The sequence below is a fragment of the Doryrhamphus excisus genome, linkage group LG11, assembly GCF_037039965.1.
Source record: "Doryrhamphus excisus strain RoL-2023G ecotype Guam linkage group LG11, RoL_Dexc_Guam_v1.1, whole genome shotgun sequence".
NCBI lineage: Eukaryota > Metazoa > Chordata > Actinopteri > Syngnathiformes > Syngnathidae > Doryrhamphus > Doryrhamphus excisus.
Window position 1 is genome coordinate 799,631 of NC_136367.1, and position 15,023 is coordinate 814,653.

At 46.0% G+C, this 15,023-nt stretch overlaps 1 protein-coding gene across 1 annotated transcript; it reads left to right on the plus strand.

The window, feature by feature from the left end:
• The first annotated feature begins 834 nt into the window (after window positions 1–834).
• On the plus strand, window positions 835–8,461 carry rfx6 (regulatory factor X, 6). The gene is made up of 20 exons (XM_058089893.2): window positions 835–1,397; window positions 1,583–1,739; window positions 2,066–2,189; window positions 2,357–2,418; window positions 2,508–2,585; window positions 2,674–2,701; window positions 3,134–3,241; window positions 3,307–3,384; window positions 3,459–3,572; window positions 3,654–3,703; window positions 3,820–3,979; window positions 4,053–4,197; window positions 4,504–4,613; window positions 4,695–4,812; window positions 5,285–5,407; window positions 5,844–6,050; window positions 6,463–6,754; window positions 7,520–7,866; window positions 7,938–8,132; window positions 8,220–8,461. Exons 1-20 carry the CDS (start codon window positions 959–961, stop codon window positions 8,378–8,380), a joined length of 3,096 nt encoding a protein of 1,031 aa, XP_057945876.2. The 5' UTR covers window positions 835–958; the 3' UTR covers window positions 8,381–8,461.
• The last annotated feature ends 6,562 nt before the right edge of the window (window positions 8,462–15,023 follow it).

Below are 15,023 nucleotides of genomic sequence, written 5' to 3' on the forward strand. Positions count from 1 at the left end.
CACCCACTAGAGTACATATGGTGCCAGTCAACTTCCCATAGCCGTCTGTTCTTCTTCAGCCAGTAAACTACAGTACTGTATCCAACTTTACACAATAAACATACATGTTATTCCATTAAAAAAAACTGAACTGGAATAGTTACTGTATTGACGTGGAACAACAGCAAGAATGGCTGACAACATTTACCAAATGTAATGCTGGACTTTCCTGTGGCGTTTCATTAAATTAGCAACTAGCATATATATATATATAGAGCCACAACAAAATGAGATAGTCACCTAGCAAATTCAGACGAACTTTATAAATATACTCCCACCTTCACCAAACGCTGCTTTGTCTTATAATGTCTTTCGCCGAAAAAACACCACTTTATTCGTTACTTCGGCGCCACAAGACGTGAAAAACAATTAGCGGTTCCACTGCCGGTTTTCATGTGAGCTGCCCTCTGATTGGCTGACGAGGTTTGTATGGTGACGTTTGGCCAATCAGACGTAATCTTATTGATTGTGTTAAGATAGGGTTTGTAAACAAGAAGTCATTGGCAAAGCGCGGTGTTTTTGACCGGAAGAGAAGATGTATTTTTTTAAAGACACACAAAGATAACATTAAATTAAACAAAGTCAAACAGGCAAGTTTGATCATGAAAATTATGTTCCAGCTATATATTAAAAAATACTGTACAGCTTAATCAACACAAAACATGACTGCTTTATTGATGACACATCAGTCAACATCGTTTTTCTCATGTGTACAGTATTTTCATTATTGCCATGAAATGACGTCTTAAACATAATTTATTATTATCCATTCATTGAAATTGCAAGCAAGAAGAAGTGTCAAAGTCACAAAGAGGCAATGACATCCACATGAAATGAGAATATCTGTAGTTTAGCTTGTGTAAAACATACATTTCCATTGTGCACATAAGTGCAAAGAGCCAGCTGACTGGCTGGACAGATGGATGAGGCTTTCTCCCTGTTAATGATTAAGAAGCTCTTCTGTAAATATGAAGCCAGCATCGACGGCTTCATCAGGCCGGCCTGCCCTCCCTCCCTGCCGTTTACTATCCTTCCTGCTTTATCACAGCTCAGCACCGAGGCCGTCTTCCACCTGCCTCCGGGTTGCAACGCTCCAGATAAAGCTGACCAAAAAAGATGCCGGGCCTGCTTTCTTCTTGAGTTGTGGGGGTCAAGCGGCACCGATGAAAGAGCAGACTCTTATTTGCTTCTCCCGCGGCAGCTCTCGTCCATGCAGAGTGTGACCATGCCCATGAAACGCAGCAGGGAGGCTTCCGCTACCGATGGACTCTTTCCTGGTCACTGTTTCACTAAAACGTTGGAGGACAATCAGTCCGATGGACGCTTTCACCAAGAGGATGACTCTTGCATCAAGTCAGGTATAGGCACCATTTTTATTATCTACTAGTCGTCCTCCTTTAGATTGATTGACAGGTCAGATTTATGCGGGTTTAGCTCACCATGGCAACGCATCCCATTGCTGAATCTCGACAATGAATTCTATTTTTATGGGATAAAATATAATCGTCTATGTGTGTGTGTGTGTGTGTGTGTGTGTGTCCAGAGGCCGACGACAGCAATGAGCTGGTATCCTCCGAGGAAGACCGGGATCAGGACCAAGACCTGGACCCGAGTGCCAAGGCCAGCCTGCCTTGCTCCAGGAAGAGCATCAGTAAGATGAGCAAAGACAAGAAGAAACAGACACAACTCACACTTCAGTGGTGAGTGGCAAATAATTATTATTAATAATTCTTCTCTGCTGGCCTAACATTTATTACCAGAGCCACTGACCGAGATTTCAAACTGAAATTCTGCTATTTAGAATCAAATAGTCCTTTATTGTCATTGTATTTCATTAAATGATATAAATGTATTCCCAACAGTCTTGACTGCAGTGCTTCCAGTAGTGTACTTTTTTTGTCCAATCAGATTTCAGCTTCTATGTGTTGCCATATCAGCGTAATCTGCTCAGGGCCTTCAGAATCAAATGCCCCGCCCGCTGCTGGCCATGGTTACTATTGCTGTGGTTGTTGTTGTTTGTCACCAGGCTGGAGGAGAACTACATTGTGTGTGAGGGAGTGTGTCTTCCTCGCTGCATCCTCTACGCTCACTACCTGGACTTCTGCAGGAAGGTCAAACTGGAGCCCGCCTGCGCCGCCACTTTTGGAAAAGTAGGTTGCGAGACCAAACATTCCAGGATATCCTCCATATGCTGTCCTGAATCTTCATTTTCGATTGACTGCCTGTTCAAAACATCAATTACGGTGACATTAGATCTTTTTGGGATGTCATACTCCATACTCCATACTCCACACTACTTGTTGTGTTATCCTTCCAGACCATTCGACAGAAGTTTCCTCTCCTCACCACAAGAAGACTTGGAACCAGGGGACATTCCAAGTGAGTTGAAACACTATTGTATTTCAAGGTGTGTATTTGCTGCACGTGGTATTACATGGTGATACTGTATATATATTGTTATATGGCAGGTATCATTACTATGGCATCGGCATCAAAGAGAGCAGCGCCTACTACCACTCTGTGTATTCTGGTAAAGGTTTGACCAGGTACTCCACTTTTGTTCTCATTGGGAATGTCCAAGTATTTTATAAGTATATTCTCTATTACCTTTTTTTTTTACTTCTTCTTCTACAGATTTTCTGGGAGCAAGCTAAAGAATGAGGTAACATCTTCATGCAATGTATAAGTCAAGTTTGATCAAATCATTGCAACATATTTGGGGTGTTTTTTTATGTACAGGATTTATGAATTAAAAGGGTTAGTTTTGTTAAAATTAAAATTTTGATGATGGTATATAATCTATAAAAAATACATTTTGAATGAGCCGTAATCTTGTGATATTAATAATAATAATATAAGAAGTTGAGCGGTAGCGCGCAGGCCACACAGCTGGGAGACCCGAGTTCGATTCCACCCTCGGCCATCTCTGTGTGGAGTTTGCATGTTCTACCCGTGCATGTGTGGGTTAATTGTCCATAGGTATGAATGTGAGTGTGAATGGTTGTTGTGAGGATAAGCGATAGAAAATGAACGACTAGTATCATAATTAATGAAAAAAAAAAACAAGAGTTTTTCTTGTCTATGTTCTGCACAGGGGGGGTTCACCAGGAAATATTCTCTGAGCTCTAAAACAGGAACGTTGCTGCCAGAATTCCCCAGCGCTCAGCATCTCCTTCTGCAGGGAAACATCTCCAGGGAGAAGGTTGTGGAGCAAAACACTGGATGTGCCAATGATTAGGAAGCCATGAAGTCCTGATGTGTGTGCAGGTGGACACGCTGATCATGATGTATAAAACTCACTGTCAGTGCATCCTGGACAACGCCATCAACGTCAGCTTTGACGAGGTGAGCTTCCCACGCTGCCTCTCGCCTTGTGGGGACCACCGGGCTAACTTGTCCGCTTTGATATTTTTTTGCAGATCCAGAACTTCCTGCTGCACTTCTGGCAGGGCATGCCCGACCACCTGCTGCCCCTGTTGGAGAACACGCTGGTCGTGGACATCTTGTGTGTGTGCGACTCCATTCTCTACAAGGTCAGCTGCTCCAGACAACACGAGAAGCATGCATGCTAACTTTGTGAGTGAACATTGCAACTAACATTTGGATCCTTCCAGGTTTTGACTGATATTCTCATTCCTGCCACAATGCAAGAGATGCCGGAAAGGTTTGCTTTCATATTTCATGTGCAATATTTGACGCTTTTTACAACCTAAAACTTCATCCAGAACCTAACTTGCTGAGATCCATCTCCAGAAGATGTGATGTTCATGTCTGTGTTAGTCTCTTAGCGGATATCCGCAACTTTGCCAAGCACTGGGAGCACTGGCTGACCTCCTCCTTGGAGAACCTTCCTGAAGGCCTTGCAGCCAAGAAGCTCCCCATCGCACGCCGCTTCGTCTCCTCCCTGAAGAGACAGACCTCCTTCTTGCACCTGGCGCAGGTGACGCACAGACTCGGACATGTTAACGTCCCGCAAACCATGTCAATTTTTCTTGATGGCGGCGTGGCTGCAGATCGCTCGCCCAGCCCTCTTTGACCAGAACGTGGTGACCAACATGGTGCTGGACATCGACAACGTGGACCTCCACAGCATCAGCCTGCAGTCCCTGCTCAGCATCACGGCTGCCATCGACCACGAGCACGACGCCTACTCTGAGTGTGAGTCGCCCTGTCATTGATTACCTCTGCCAAGGAGTCTTCACTAATGACCTTCCTCCCACAGTCCGTAATACAGTATTACGTTATTTTTAGATGGAGTCCCCACCTTTACCTCCATTACCTCCAGGTCCTCAGTATTACCTCCACCAAGTGGATTCATTGTACAGGAAGTACAGTGTTCAATGTTACCTCTGCCAGGGTCTTCACTAGGATTAGTTTCTTCAAATAGTTTGATCACGTTAGGGGACTGTTCCAAAAAAGGAGTCATTCCTTGCAGTGCATGACAAAGCCATTGTTTTCCCGCAGACGACGCCATTGCTGTATTCCAGGAGCTGAAGGAGCTGCTGAGGAAGAATGCTACGGTGGAATCCTTCATCGAGTGGCTGGACTCCGTGGTGGAGCACAAAGTCATCAAGGTGTTTACCTCAAAATCACACAGCAAACACCAGCAAGTCCACTCACTTGGTTTTTTTTTTCTTTTCTTTGCGGGCGAGCAGCCGGGCAAGCAGACGGGCCGCTCGGTGAAGAAGCGAGCTCAGGAGTTCCTGCTCAGGTGGAGCTTCTTCGGCGCCAGAGTCATGCACAACCTCACGCTCAACAACGCCTCCAGCTTTGGTCAGAAAAGAAGCAGCATCCGTTTTAACAGCACACAGTCACCCGCACTAATGAAAGCCAACATGGCGATTATAGCGCTATTAGTATTAGGATTCATCATTTGGAAGGTCGCTCTTCCGTACACAAACACACACGCCGCATTTGGACAATAGCATCATAAATAGTAATGGCCTGGCTGGGCTTGATTAAACAGTCTTATCTCAGCGTCGTGCGCTCGCTGTTCAAACACGCCGTGTGAATAAACACTGACCATTTGGCCGCTTCCTCCCGCTGAGCTCCGACGCCGCTCCAGCACGGCATCTGTCGCCCTGCTGGACAAACCCAGGAACAGCAAGGTCCTGAAGGTCCTGTGTTCATGCGCCGTAGAACCTGTCACGTACTTCCTGTTAATCCTGACAGACCCGACTAAAGACATCCGATTTTTATTGTGTACTTATATAAATATAACTACGTCTACCTGGGCCGTCTTCAGGTTCCTTCCATCTGATCCGGATGCTCCTGGACGAGTACATCCTGTTGGCTCTGGAAACTCAGTTTAACAACGACAAGGAACAAGACCTGCAGAACCTTCTGGACAAACACATGAAGAAAGCAGGTACGACTGACCGCAAAAACATCTCCACACTTGGATTTATAGGGGAACCTCGGTTAGGAATTTCTTCCTAAAGGTCCCGTGAGAACTGAATAGTAAGAAAACCGAAGCAATATTTCCCATGGGCAGGATTAATTTATCAGGTAAATTAATCGGTTCCAGACACAAAGAAATATGGACATAGTTTTGCTCTTGAATTCAACAGTTTCTTGTATTTGTTGTATTTGGCCCCATGGCAGGTTATTTAACAGTCAATTAAAGTGACTTGGCAACATGTAGGGTTCTTTGTTTGGGAACTGGATTACTGGATTAGTGCTACAGTACTGTGCACGCGGTGCATGGAAACCCAGGCAAAATTTGGCCGAAAAATTCTCAGCGAAAACCGAATGATACCAAAACTTGGGCGTGAAGATGACTCCGACTGTGTCTGCTTTTCCAGGTGCCAGCAAAGCCGCCTTCCTGGCGTCTCCCAGTTCCTGCTTTCTAGCCAATCGCAACAAGGCCAGCGCCGCCGTCGACCACTCGGTGAAGAGCGAGTCCCCGGCACAGCCCGCCTACATGTCTGTATCCGCCAATCAGCAGCAAGGAGTGGAGACCAGCTCCGCCCTCTACTCGACATCAGATTCAGTTGTCTTTCCTGGTTCAGGTAAAAAGAGATCAATAAAATGTCTCAATCAGAGGTGTCCAAGTGTGGCCCGAGGGCCATTTTTTATTATTATATATTGACCTATAATAGCATATATTGACCTATATGTTGATCTATAATAGCATATATTGGCCTATAAGTTGACCTATAATAGCATATATTGGCCAATAATAGCATATATTGGCCTATAAATTGACCTATAATGGCATATATTGACCTATATGTTGATCTATAATAGCATATATTGGCCTATAAATTGACCTATGATGGCATATATTGACCTATAATAGATTGCTTTTAGCGTCTGTAATGTACAAAATATATCAAGCCTCCACCCTTCAATTCTCCCCCCACCTTCGACGCCCCTGGTCTAAGTAAAGGTGTGAGTCCTGGGTGATTCTGTCTTTCCCAGGTGGTCCTATGGACTTCTCCCAGGTTTCCACCTCCGTCATGACGCCCCCCATCTCTCCGGCAGCCTTGGTGCACCGGGGCTCCGTCATCAACCAGGGACCCATGGCGGGAAGAGGCCTCACGTCTTCCGCCTTGAACTCCTCCTGCTCTTCATCATCCTCCTCCTGTTACCCCTCCACCCTGACCTCCATGACCCAGCCCAGCACCTGCACCGCCTTCCCGGAACCCCTGTACCCCTGCTCTACGTACTTCCCTGCAACCGGAACCGCATCCAATTACCAGCCGGGACTCAGGTCACTTTTCATATCCATATAGCAACAATATGATGAGCATAACATGCGGTGTGCTGCTCCTTATGGTCAATGAGATTTAGGTCTGGGTTCTGGTTGGGCCATTCTTAAACCTTAATACTTGTCTCAGTGAACTTTGACATATTCTTGAAGCATTTTCAAGCATGGAAATGCAGATGAAAAATGAGAAAAACGCAAATGCAGTTTATGGGATGAAAGGACGTGGATGAAGTGTAGTCCACATTGGCCACTAGGGGTCACTAGCAACACACACCAGACTTGATCGCAGCTTTGAATTCTCTCAAAATAATAATTATCATAATCATAATAATAACATGGGGGTACTGTTGTGGCCACACTCCAGCTAAAACGCAATTTAGAATCTTTGACATCACTTCCTGTCCACGCGTCCAGAAAACATGGATTGCAACACACATGAGCACCGCTTATTCAGGTCTTACATGGCTTATTTTCTCTGATTACTATATTGGGTAACATGAGTGAGGTGACTATAGGGGTGTTATCACATGTCTAGAGAGCTCTAATAATGGTAAATCACAAACATGATTTCTATGGCCTCACTATGAAAATATGTAATTTATAAATAAAGAATCCTTCTTCATGGAAATTGACTTACCAACTGTGATAAAGGAGGGATTGTAAGGAGTAATGCATCCTGGGAGATCTATGCCCCCCCTAGTGCTGACAAGCAAGCGTTACATTACTGACATCCATCGCAGTTTCATTTCTTTTGTGTTCCACGTTCAGGCCTCAGACCGGGACTCTGTGTCAGACCACATCGTTGGCCTACCACCTCCCCTCTCGCTACCCCTCCTTCGACGACCAGCACCACGTATCCCCCAAAGACATCTTCTACGCCGACAGCCATCCTTTCTCCTCCTCCAGCAGCAACGCCGCCTGCTCCCTGACTCCTTATGCCTCCTCGCTGCGGCCCGCTTCCAGCTACAGCCCGGGCTCGGATGCTATCCCCCCTGGTGATCAGGGTCTGGAGGCTCAGACGGCAGCTCAGATCCTGGACCCCGTTGAGGGCTTTGGCTTTGGACTGAACCACTCGGGCGGCGAGTGCCAAGCATATTCGTTGGTGGGGCAAAGCGGTGAGACCCCCCCGAACGGGCAAATTCATCTGTCCAGAAATATGACTCTGATGACTGTCCTCCCGCCTCAGGTTACTATAGCAACAGCTACCTGGACAGCCAGCGCATGACGCCGCTGGTGGACCAGCACGTGTCGGTCATCAGCAGCGTGGGCAGCCTGCGCTCCGCCTTCCCTGGAACCTACTCCGACATTCACGACCCCCTCAACATCCTGGACGAGCCAGGAAGGAGGGCGGGGGCGTTCTTCAGCGAGGTGGAAAGCACAGGTACACCGAGTCGAAACCATGCTGTGACCCCGCCCACACGCACATCAGAATTTACCCTTCCTAACGTGTCGTTATCCTGCTTGCCAGGATCCGCCCCCTGCATGTACGCCATCTCCTCTCCATTCGCCACCCAGGATGCACTGCTCTCCCAGCAGCGCACGCCGACATCCCACGCCGACGTGCAGGACCTGGTGTCCTCTCTGCCCCCCATCAACACCGTCTTCATGGGCACCGGAGGGGTTCCGTGAGGACCAACTGGGGACAGGATGGCACCGACGAGGTAGGCCAACACCGTGTTGACGTAGCAGGAAGTGGACTTAAAGACCAGGTTGGATGGACGGAGCGGGGTCTTCTCCGCCATGTTTGACTCCTGCATGCAGCTGCAGTCCTTATCAGCTGCAAATAGGAAGTGTTTGGAAAAGACCACCTTTGTGTTTGCTCCCAGAGCGAAGCTGCACTTTTCACAATAAAGGTCAACAATGCGAGAAAGCCTGAGCCGGGGGGGCGTTTTGATGTGTTTTCCCTAGAAGAGCTTAAAGGTGTATCCGGGAGGCACCGATACAGACAAGCTTGGGCCCAGGATGGAACCCTTTGGCACACCTTTAAAGGTGTTACTTGGTTCAGACACGATCCTGAACAGCGCAAAGCTCTCTAGCGGCCTTCTCGGCCTTATCAGCTGGATGAGAAGCGTCCATCTCAGGCGCCCTTCCTGAGGCGAGGTGGGACAGATGGCGGCGTAGGTCGCCATTGCAGCATCTCCACCTTAAAATACTTTAATTACTGAGTCAATAAGGGCGCCAACAATTGGCTCATCTTTGGCGTGAAAACAACAGACGGTCCAAGGCAAACTTTGGGCCAATGTTTAACCACAAGATGACGACGGCCCGCCTCCATATGTCTCTTATATGACACTTCTGTCCAGCTAAGCTCATCCCACAGGTCCTACATGTACGCACACGCATATGTATATATGTCTTATATACATATATAAAAAAATTTGGTCTTTTAAATATTATTTTTGCCGATAAACTACTATTTGCAGTGCATAATCCTTTACTAAAAATACCTTTTTTGGCTATAAATATACATTTTTAGCTTATCAAATACTCAATATACAATATACATTATTATAAGATAGAAAATATAAAATAAATGTATAATAATAAAAATATAAAATAACAACTTTTTACATTTATTTGTAATTTTTAAAAATAAATCAGCAAACTATATGAAATCCAACCGTGTGTCATAAAAGTAGCCATTTTGATGGCGATGCTGTAGGTCTTTGCCACTAGGTGTCATTATCAGGCTGATGCTTCTGTCTTCTGATCTGTGGATGAGGTCCAAACATTAGGGACGCCGGTCCCGTTAAAAGGCTCGGCTCAATGTTCGGTCCACATGCCATTATCGGTAAGGCGTGCCTAATAAAGTGTCGGGTGGGGCATGTCAGGGGCAGCTCAGAAGAGGCGTGTAAAGGAGGCGACGTGTGGCGACTATTCAGGATGGAGAGGCCCCATTCAAACAAAAGTTAATTGCTTTTTGCCCCTGAGAGAAACGTGCTTCAGCGCCGCCGCCAAGGTTGCAAAGTAGAAAATATGAAAAAATACATCATCAAAAGAAGTCAAACGTAGCATTGGCTCAACCATTCACTGCTACACTCATTTCATGGCAGTCGGCGCCAACGAGGACAAGTGTGCACGTGTGTGTGTGTGTGTGAGAGATCATCCATAAGCTTGTTAAGACTAATTGATGTTCTTGCATGTTAATGAGCCAAATTGACACTTCTTGTAGTTGCCACCAAATTGTCCATTTTTGGACTCTTCTGCCATCATGATGCTTTTTTAGGGTTTTACATGAAATTAAAACACACGCACCTTAGTGCAGGGGTGGGCAAACTACGGCCTGGGGGCCACATGCGGCCCACCCAGTGTATGAATCTGGCCCTACAGTTGCTTTCTAAGTATTTCAACTTTTAACATACAAGCTGGAAACATGACTTGCCAGTCGTATGTCTTATTCAGAATAGAAAACTGTAAAATTAAATTTCGTAGTATGATGCATTCTGAAGTTTAAAAAAAATGGACATGAGAACATATAACTGGTAGTATGACACTTTTACAGATAAAATTAGACGAATAATTAAATTTGGACTGTTAGAATTAGAAGCGTAAAATAGTGTGTGTGTTAAATATATATTCTGCCCCCCCCCAATTTTGTTAATTCTATGCGACCCGTGAGTCAAAAAGGTTTGCCTGCCTTAGTGGCCCAGTGGACAGTTTTAAGAACCATGAAGGACAACGAAGGTGCCCTGCTTTAATCATAATAATATTTGTTATTATTGTTATTATTTTACTGTAACAAAGAGCGACCCCATGCTGACATCCATAAAGGAATCATTGCAGTCTAATAACTTCATAAAAGTTTTCAGAAACCCGATGATGACAGGTCATGTGACCGCCGGCTTAAAGTGCTTCCTTCGGATGCAATTGGAACGCAGTTCCGCTCTGCTCCCTGCCCGGGATTCAAACCCGCTCCCACTGATTGAGTTCTGTTGAGGAGTGCTAGCCATCGAGCTAAAAGCCCAAACTGTCCAGCTCGGCTCTTCCGGCGTCACATGCCGGCAGCGCTCCGATGACGCCAACGGCGCCGTTTTCTCGTAGATTGTGTCTTTGGATGAGATTTTGAACTTGTGAAGTTTTCTTCATGTGACATTCCCGGTCTTTTTAAACGACAGCACACCGAAGTGCAACTCGGCACAAAAACATTCCTGGCGCATGAAAGGAGGACGCCATTGAAGCCCCCCCTCCCCCGCCGCCACCTCACATAAAAGCGGCGGATGACGGATGGCGCTCTTGTGAGTGTCTCGACTGACTCGGCTCACCTTGGCAAGACCAGCGCAGGCGCAGCGTTGGCCGCGCCTCCACGGCGGCCTCGCCGCGTCAAAGTTGAATTTCATTCCAGCGCTTCCTTGTCGGCCTTGTAATTCATTTTTCAATGAGCCTCTCGAGCGTTGAAACAAATTCTTTTCTCTGCCGTCACAAAGCAGCTAAAATGGTGCTGATGATTATTCAATGAGGACTTTTTTCTCTGGCGCGTACAAGTAGTCTTGCGTGGAATAAAAAGGCGATGAGGAATGTATTTCTAAACTCTTTGCTTTGCTGTCACATTCCCTCCTCTTCCTCCTCCATCGCCGCATTGTTGCTTGTCCTTGTTGCTGTTTACGCTCGCTGCAGCGCCAAAAAACGGATTTGCCTCGCTTTGACTCGCGCACGACCCCGAACATCTAGCGAGTCTCAAGTTGGCTTGTTCGCTCCTTCGTCTTCCACAAAGCTTGACTGGAGGAAAATGGACTCTCTTGTTTGGGAAAGACCGTTCAGTTTTGGTCCGAAAGCCTTCTTACCCGGACCCGAACAATCCTCCACATCATCCTCATTGCAAGTTATGGCAAACGCTTGATTGCAGTTGTTGCTGCCACTTATTAGCTTTAGGGGGACAACACAACTTTAGATAAAATAGTGTGAAGCCCCTTCAATAATGGCACATCCTTCCAGAGAACTTTGTACATGGGTGCTGTCCTAGCTTGGAAAGGTAAACAATCCATACTCAAAATATTATAATAATAGTAACATCTCTGACTGAGCATAGTTTTTGATGATGATTTTGGGTTACACTGAACACAGTCCTACAATATTGTGTTTGGTATGTTGAATGTATTTTACGTTCATACATATTTTTGGAGTCTGTATTCATCAGATATACATTATTTCCTACGGGAGAAATTGATCTTTCAGTTGTTCTTCCAGAACAAATGAATAGCGAAAGCCAAGGTGTGCATTAAAGGAAACTAGCATATGGTTGAATAATGGCGTATTGTGTGATCAGGTTTTGTCGTCTCGCTGCTTTCTCCCTCCTCTGACCTTCTATTGTGAGTTGCTTGGAGACTTTTCTTTAAACGTCTCCCTCACGACCGTCCGCCTGCACCCCCACGCCAGCACCCCTTCGCCTTACTTCACATCAAGCCCTCCTTTATTCCCCTCGCATATCAACCACGTGTTGTACCTTTGTAGTATTCATCCTGCTGTACAATGTTGGTGGTGTCAGGGTAACGGGGGGGTGTATGCGCACACACACACTCACACACACACCTTTATTTACAGCGTTTCATTGTCCCGCATCCACGTCTTTGGCCTTGGGATGGATCCATCTTGGAGCTTTGTGCTGCTAAGGTGTTTGTTTTTATCGATCGGTCTCTGCGTACGCACGTTTGCCTTCACCAACAATAAAACCTCGTATCGATCAAGCCCAGCGCGCTAAGTCGTTTACGTATCACGCTGCACGTGATTGCATGTGACCCGGCCGATGCTGCACCTGTGTCACGCGCCTCCTCTTAACGAGGAGCCAATTTATGAGGTGTCGCCGGGGGCCTTGGCGAGTCCTTTCACGGCGGCGTCGCCGTCCTTTGCCGTGTGCGTGGAGTCAAAGAAGACGAGACGCGCTCGCTGGAGAAGAAAGAAGCTAAGAAAGGACGGAGTGTACGCATTCGGCTAATGAAGGGCCTCACCCACACCGAACTAAATCTGTTTAGCAACAACGCCGCCACGCCAGAAATGTTCATCAAACGCTTTGCTTTAGCTCGCCGTCATTACGCCGCAAGTGTCGAGTCACGTCCGAGGCGAGCGCCCGGGAAGAAGAATGTGACGGCTGCCTCTACCGCTTTCATCCATTCAACCGAGTCGGACGCGGCGGAGATGAATGAAAATGCACTCATCAGACAGAGACACAAAAGAGCATCCTAATTAGCACTTTTGGCCTATTCAACGTCACACAAAGACATTCTTGCTCCTGAACGTGAGCTATGCCGTTTAATGCGGCAGATAGTCTGCCTTTACCCCAACAATATCGCTCATTTGTCAGGTATTTCTTTCATATGTTTATTACCGGATCATTTATCTCAGCAGACGCTCATATGCAGATACAGATATTATTTTTTACCCGTCCTTGATATTGATCATTTATGCTAGTTTTCTATAAGCATCATACACACTAATACGGCACATTGTAGAAAAGAGGACGTGGTCAGTAGGAGTCTTGCACATAATGTTGTGTTTACATCCCTAAGATAGCATCACTTCATATGTCTCCACCTGCCCTGTGTGGTGGGCCGCACTAGCAATGGGGACCCTTTTGCACAAGGGGGCGCATTCTCTGCAAATGTGCAAAGGAAAAGAAAAAAAAGAAATAAAATATAGATATTTTCTATTCCTAATTAAATACATATTTTAATACATTAGAATTTTGAATTTATTTCATTAGGTTAAAATCTACCCCGCCTCTCGCCCAAAGACAGCTGGGATAGGCTCCAGCCTCGTGAGGATAAGCGGTATAAAATGAATGAATCTTTAGTGTAATTAACGCACTTGCATCACGTTAAAACCACACCTCTCTGGTATAATAGCACACAGAAGCAGAGGGCAGTGCCCCTAGTCTATTGTGCAATGTTAGAAACCAGAAGAGGGCAGTGTTAGAAAGTTAGAAACCAGCAATAAAAAGCATGACGCTTGCGACCGTCAGCAGCGATATTTGAAGAAAGGTCAACAAGCACCGAAGTTTCACGTCAGGATAGCGATCCTCATCTGAGACCAGGGTGACAGTTCCAAATAAAACGACAGAATGTCTCTCCAGCCCATCCGCAGCTAAATATGCCAAGAGGATTCCACGTCGCGCCGCAAATTCTCTTACACGCTTGAGGCTTCTTGTCATTCTTCCTTTGCAGAATGTTCACTTTTTAATGGCACCAAAGATGCTGGCATTGTGTGTGTGTATGTGTGTGTGTGTGTGTGTCCTGTTGGATTCAGTTTGGGTTTTATTATTTCTGTAGTTGGGACTCCTGTCTACCTTTTTGACTGAACCTTAGTAAAGTGTGACAGCGACTCGGACTCGGTTTATAGAGACATAGATCTTATAAAAATGCATATTTTCTTTGTTATGGCCTTTCGTCCACACTCAAACGTCCACACTCCTTAAAAAATGTTGGAACGTTTTGGCCAGGAGGACATTTTTTAGGCACTTGGGCTTCAGTGTTTGCGTGTAAACGAGTAGAGCCGAGCGTTTTGGTTTGTGCCATAAGACGTGTGCAACATGATTGTGTGTCTCTAGATGACAGCAGAACACACGTATGTGGGACTTAACACTTATATGCGGGACTCCACAATGTTAAAGACACACATAATTTCATTTTGTGGAATGAAATGATGTCACGGATGAGGTCGGGGGGTAAAAGATGGGCTGTACTACGATGATTCAAGAAAAGGAAAAGGACTGTTAAACTTGTTCATGCAAACACTTTTTCCCAGCATGGTATATAACTTGTTAGCATATCTGCATGTGTCGCGTTCCAAAATATCAAGAAGGAAGGTGGGCAGCTGCGAGCAGCGGCATTGTGGAGATTCCTGGCGGCCCGGATTGTCACTGCTGGTTAATTGAGGATGCCTGGCGTGTCTCTCGTCGTGTTTGTTTGCATTCTGCAGACCACGAGGCAGGCGTGCTGAGAAAATATTCATTAAGGGAGCTAATCAGTGCTTTCAGTGACGAGGGGGCATTTTATTGATCTTTGCCGGCGAGCTAAACGTCCTGGATGGATAAGGACGGCTAATGAAGATGCGGAGGTTCCAATCTTTGGCCCCAGGGTCACCCACGCACGGTTACATGAAGTTACATTAAGGAACATCACAACAAACGTTAGCATAGCGGTCATTTGAAAAATACGAAATGAAAGCGTTGCGGGGTTTGGTAGTGCGTGACTAGTTCAGGTGCACGCTTCCGTACATTGTTATTGGCTGTTTGAAGGCACAAACACTGCATTCTAGTGGTGGATTTTCCGCGACTGACCAC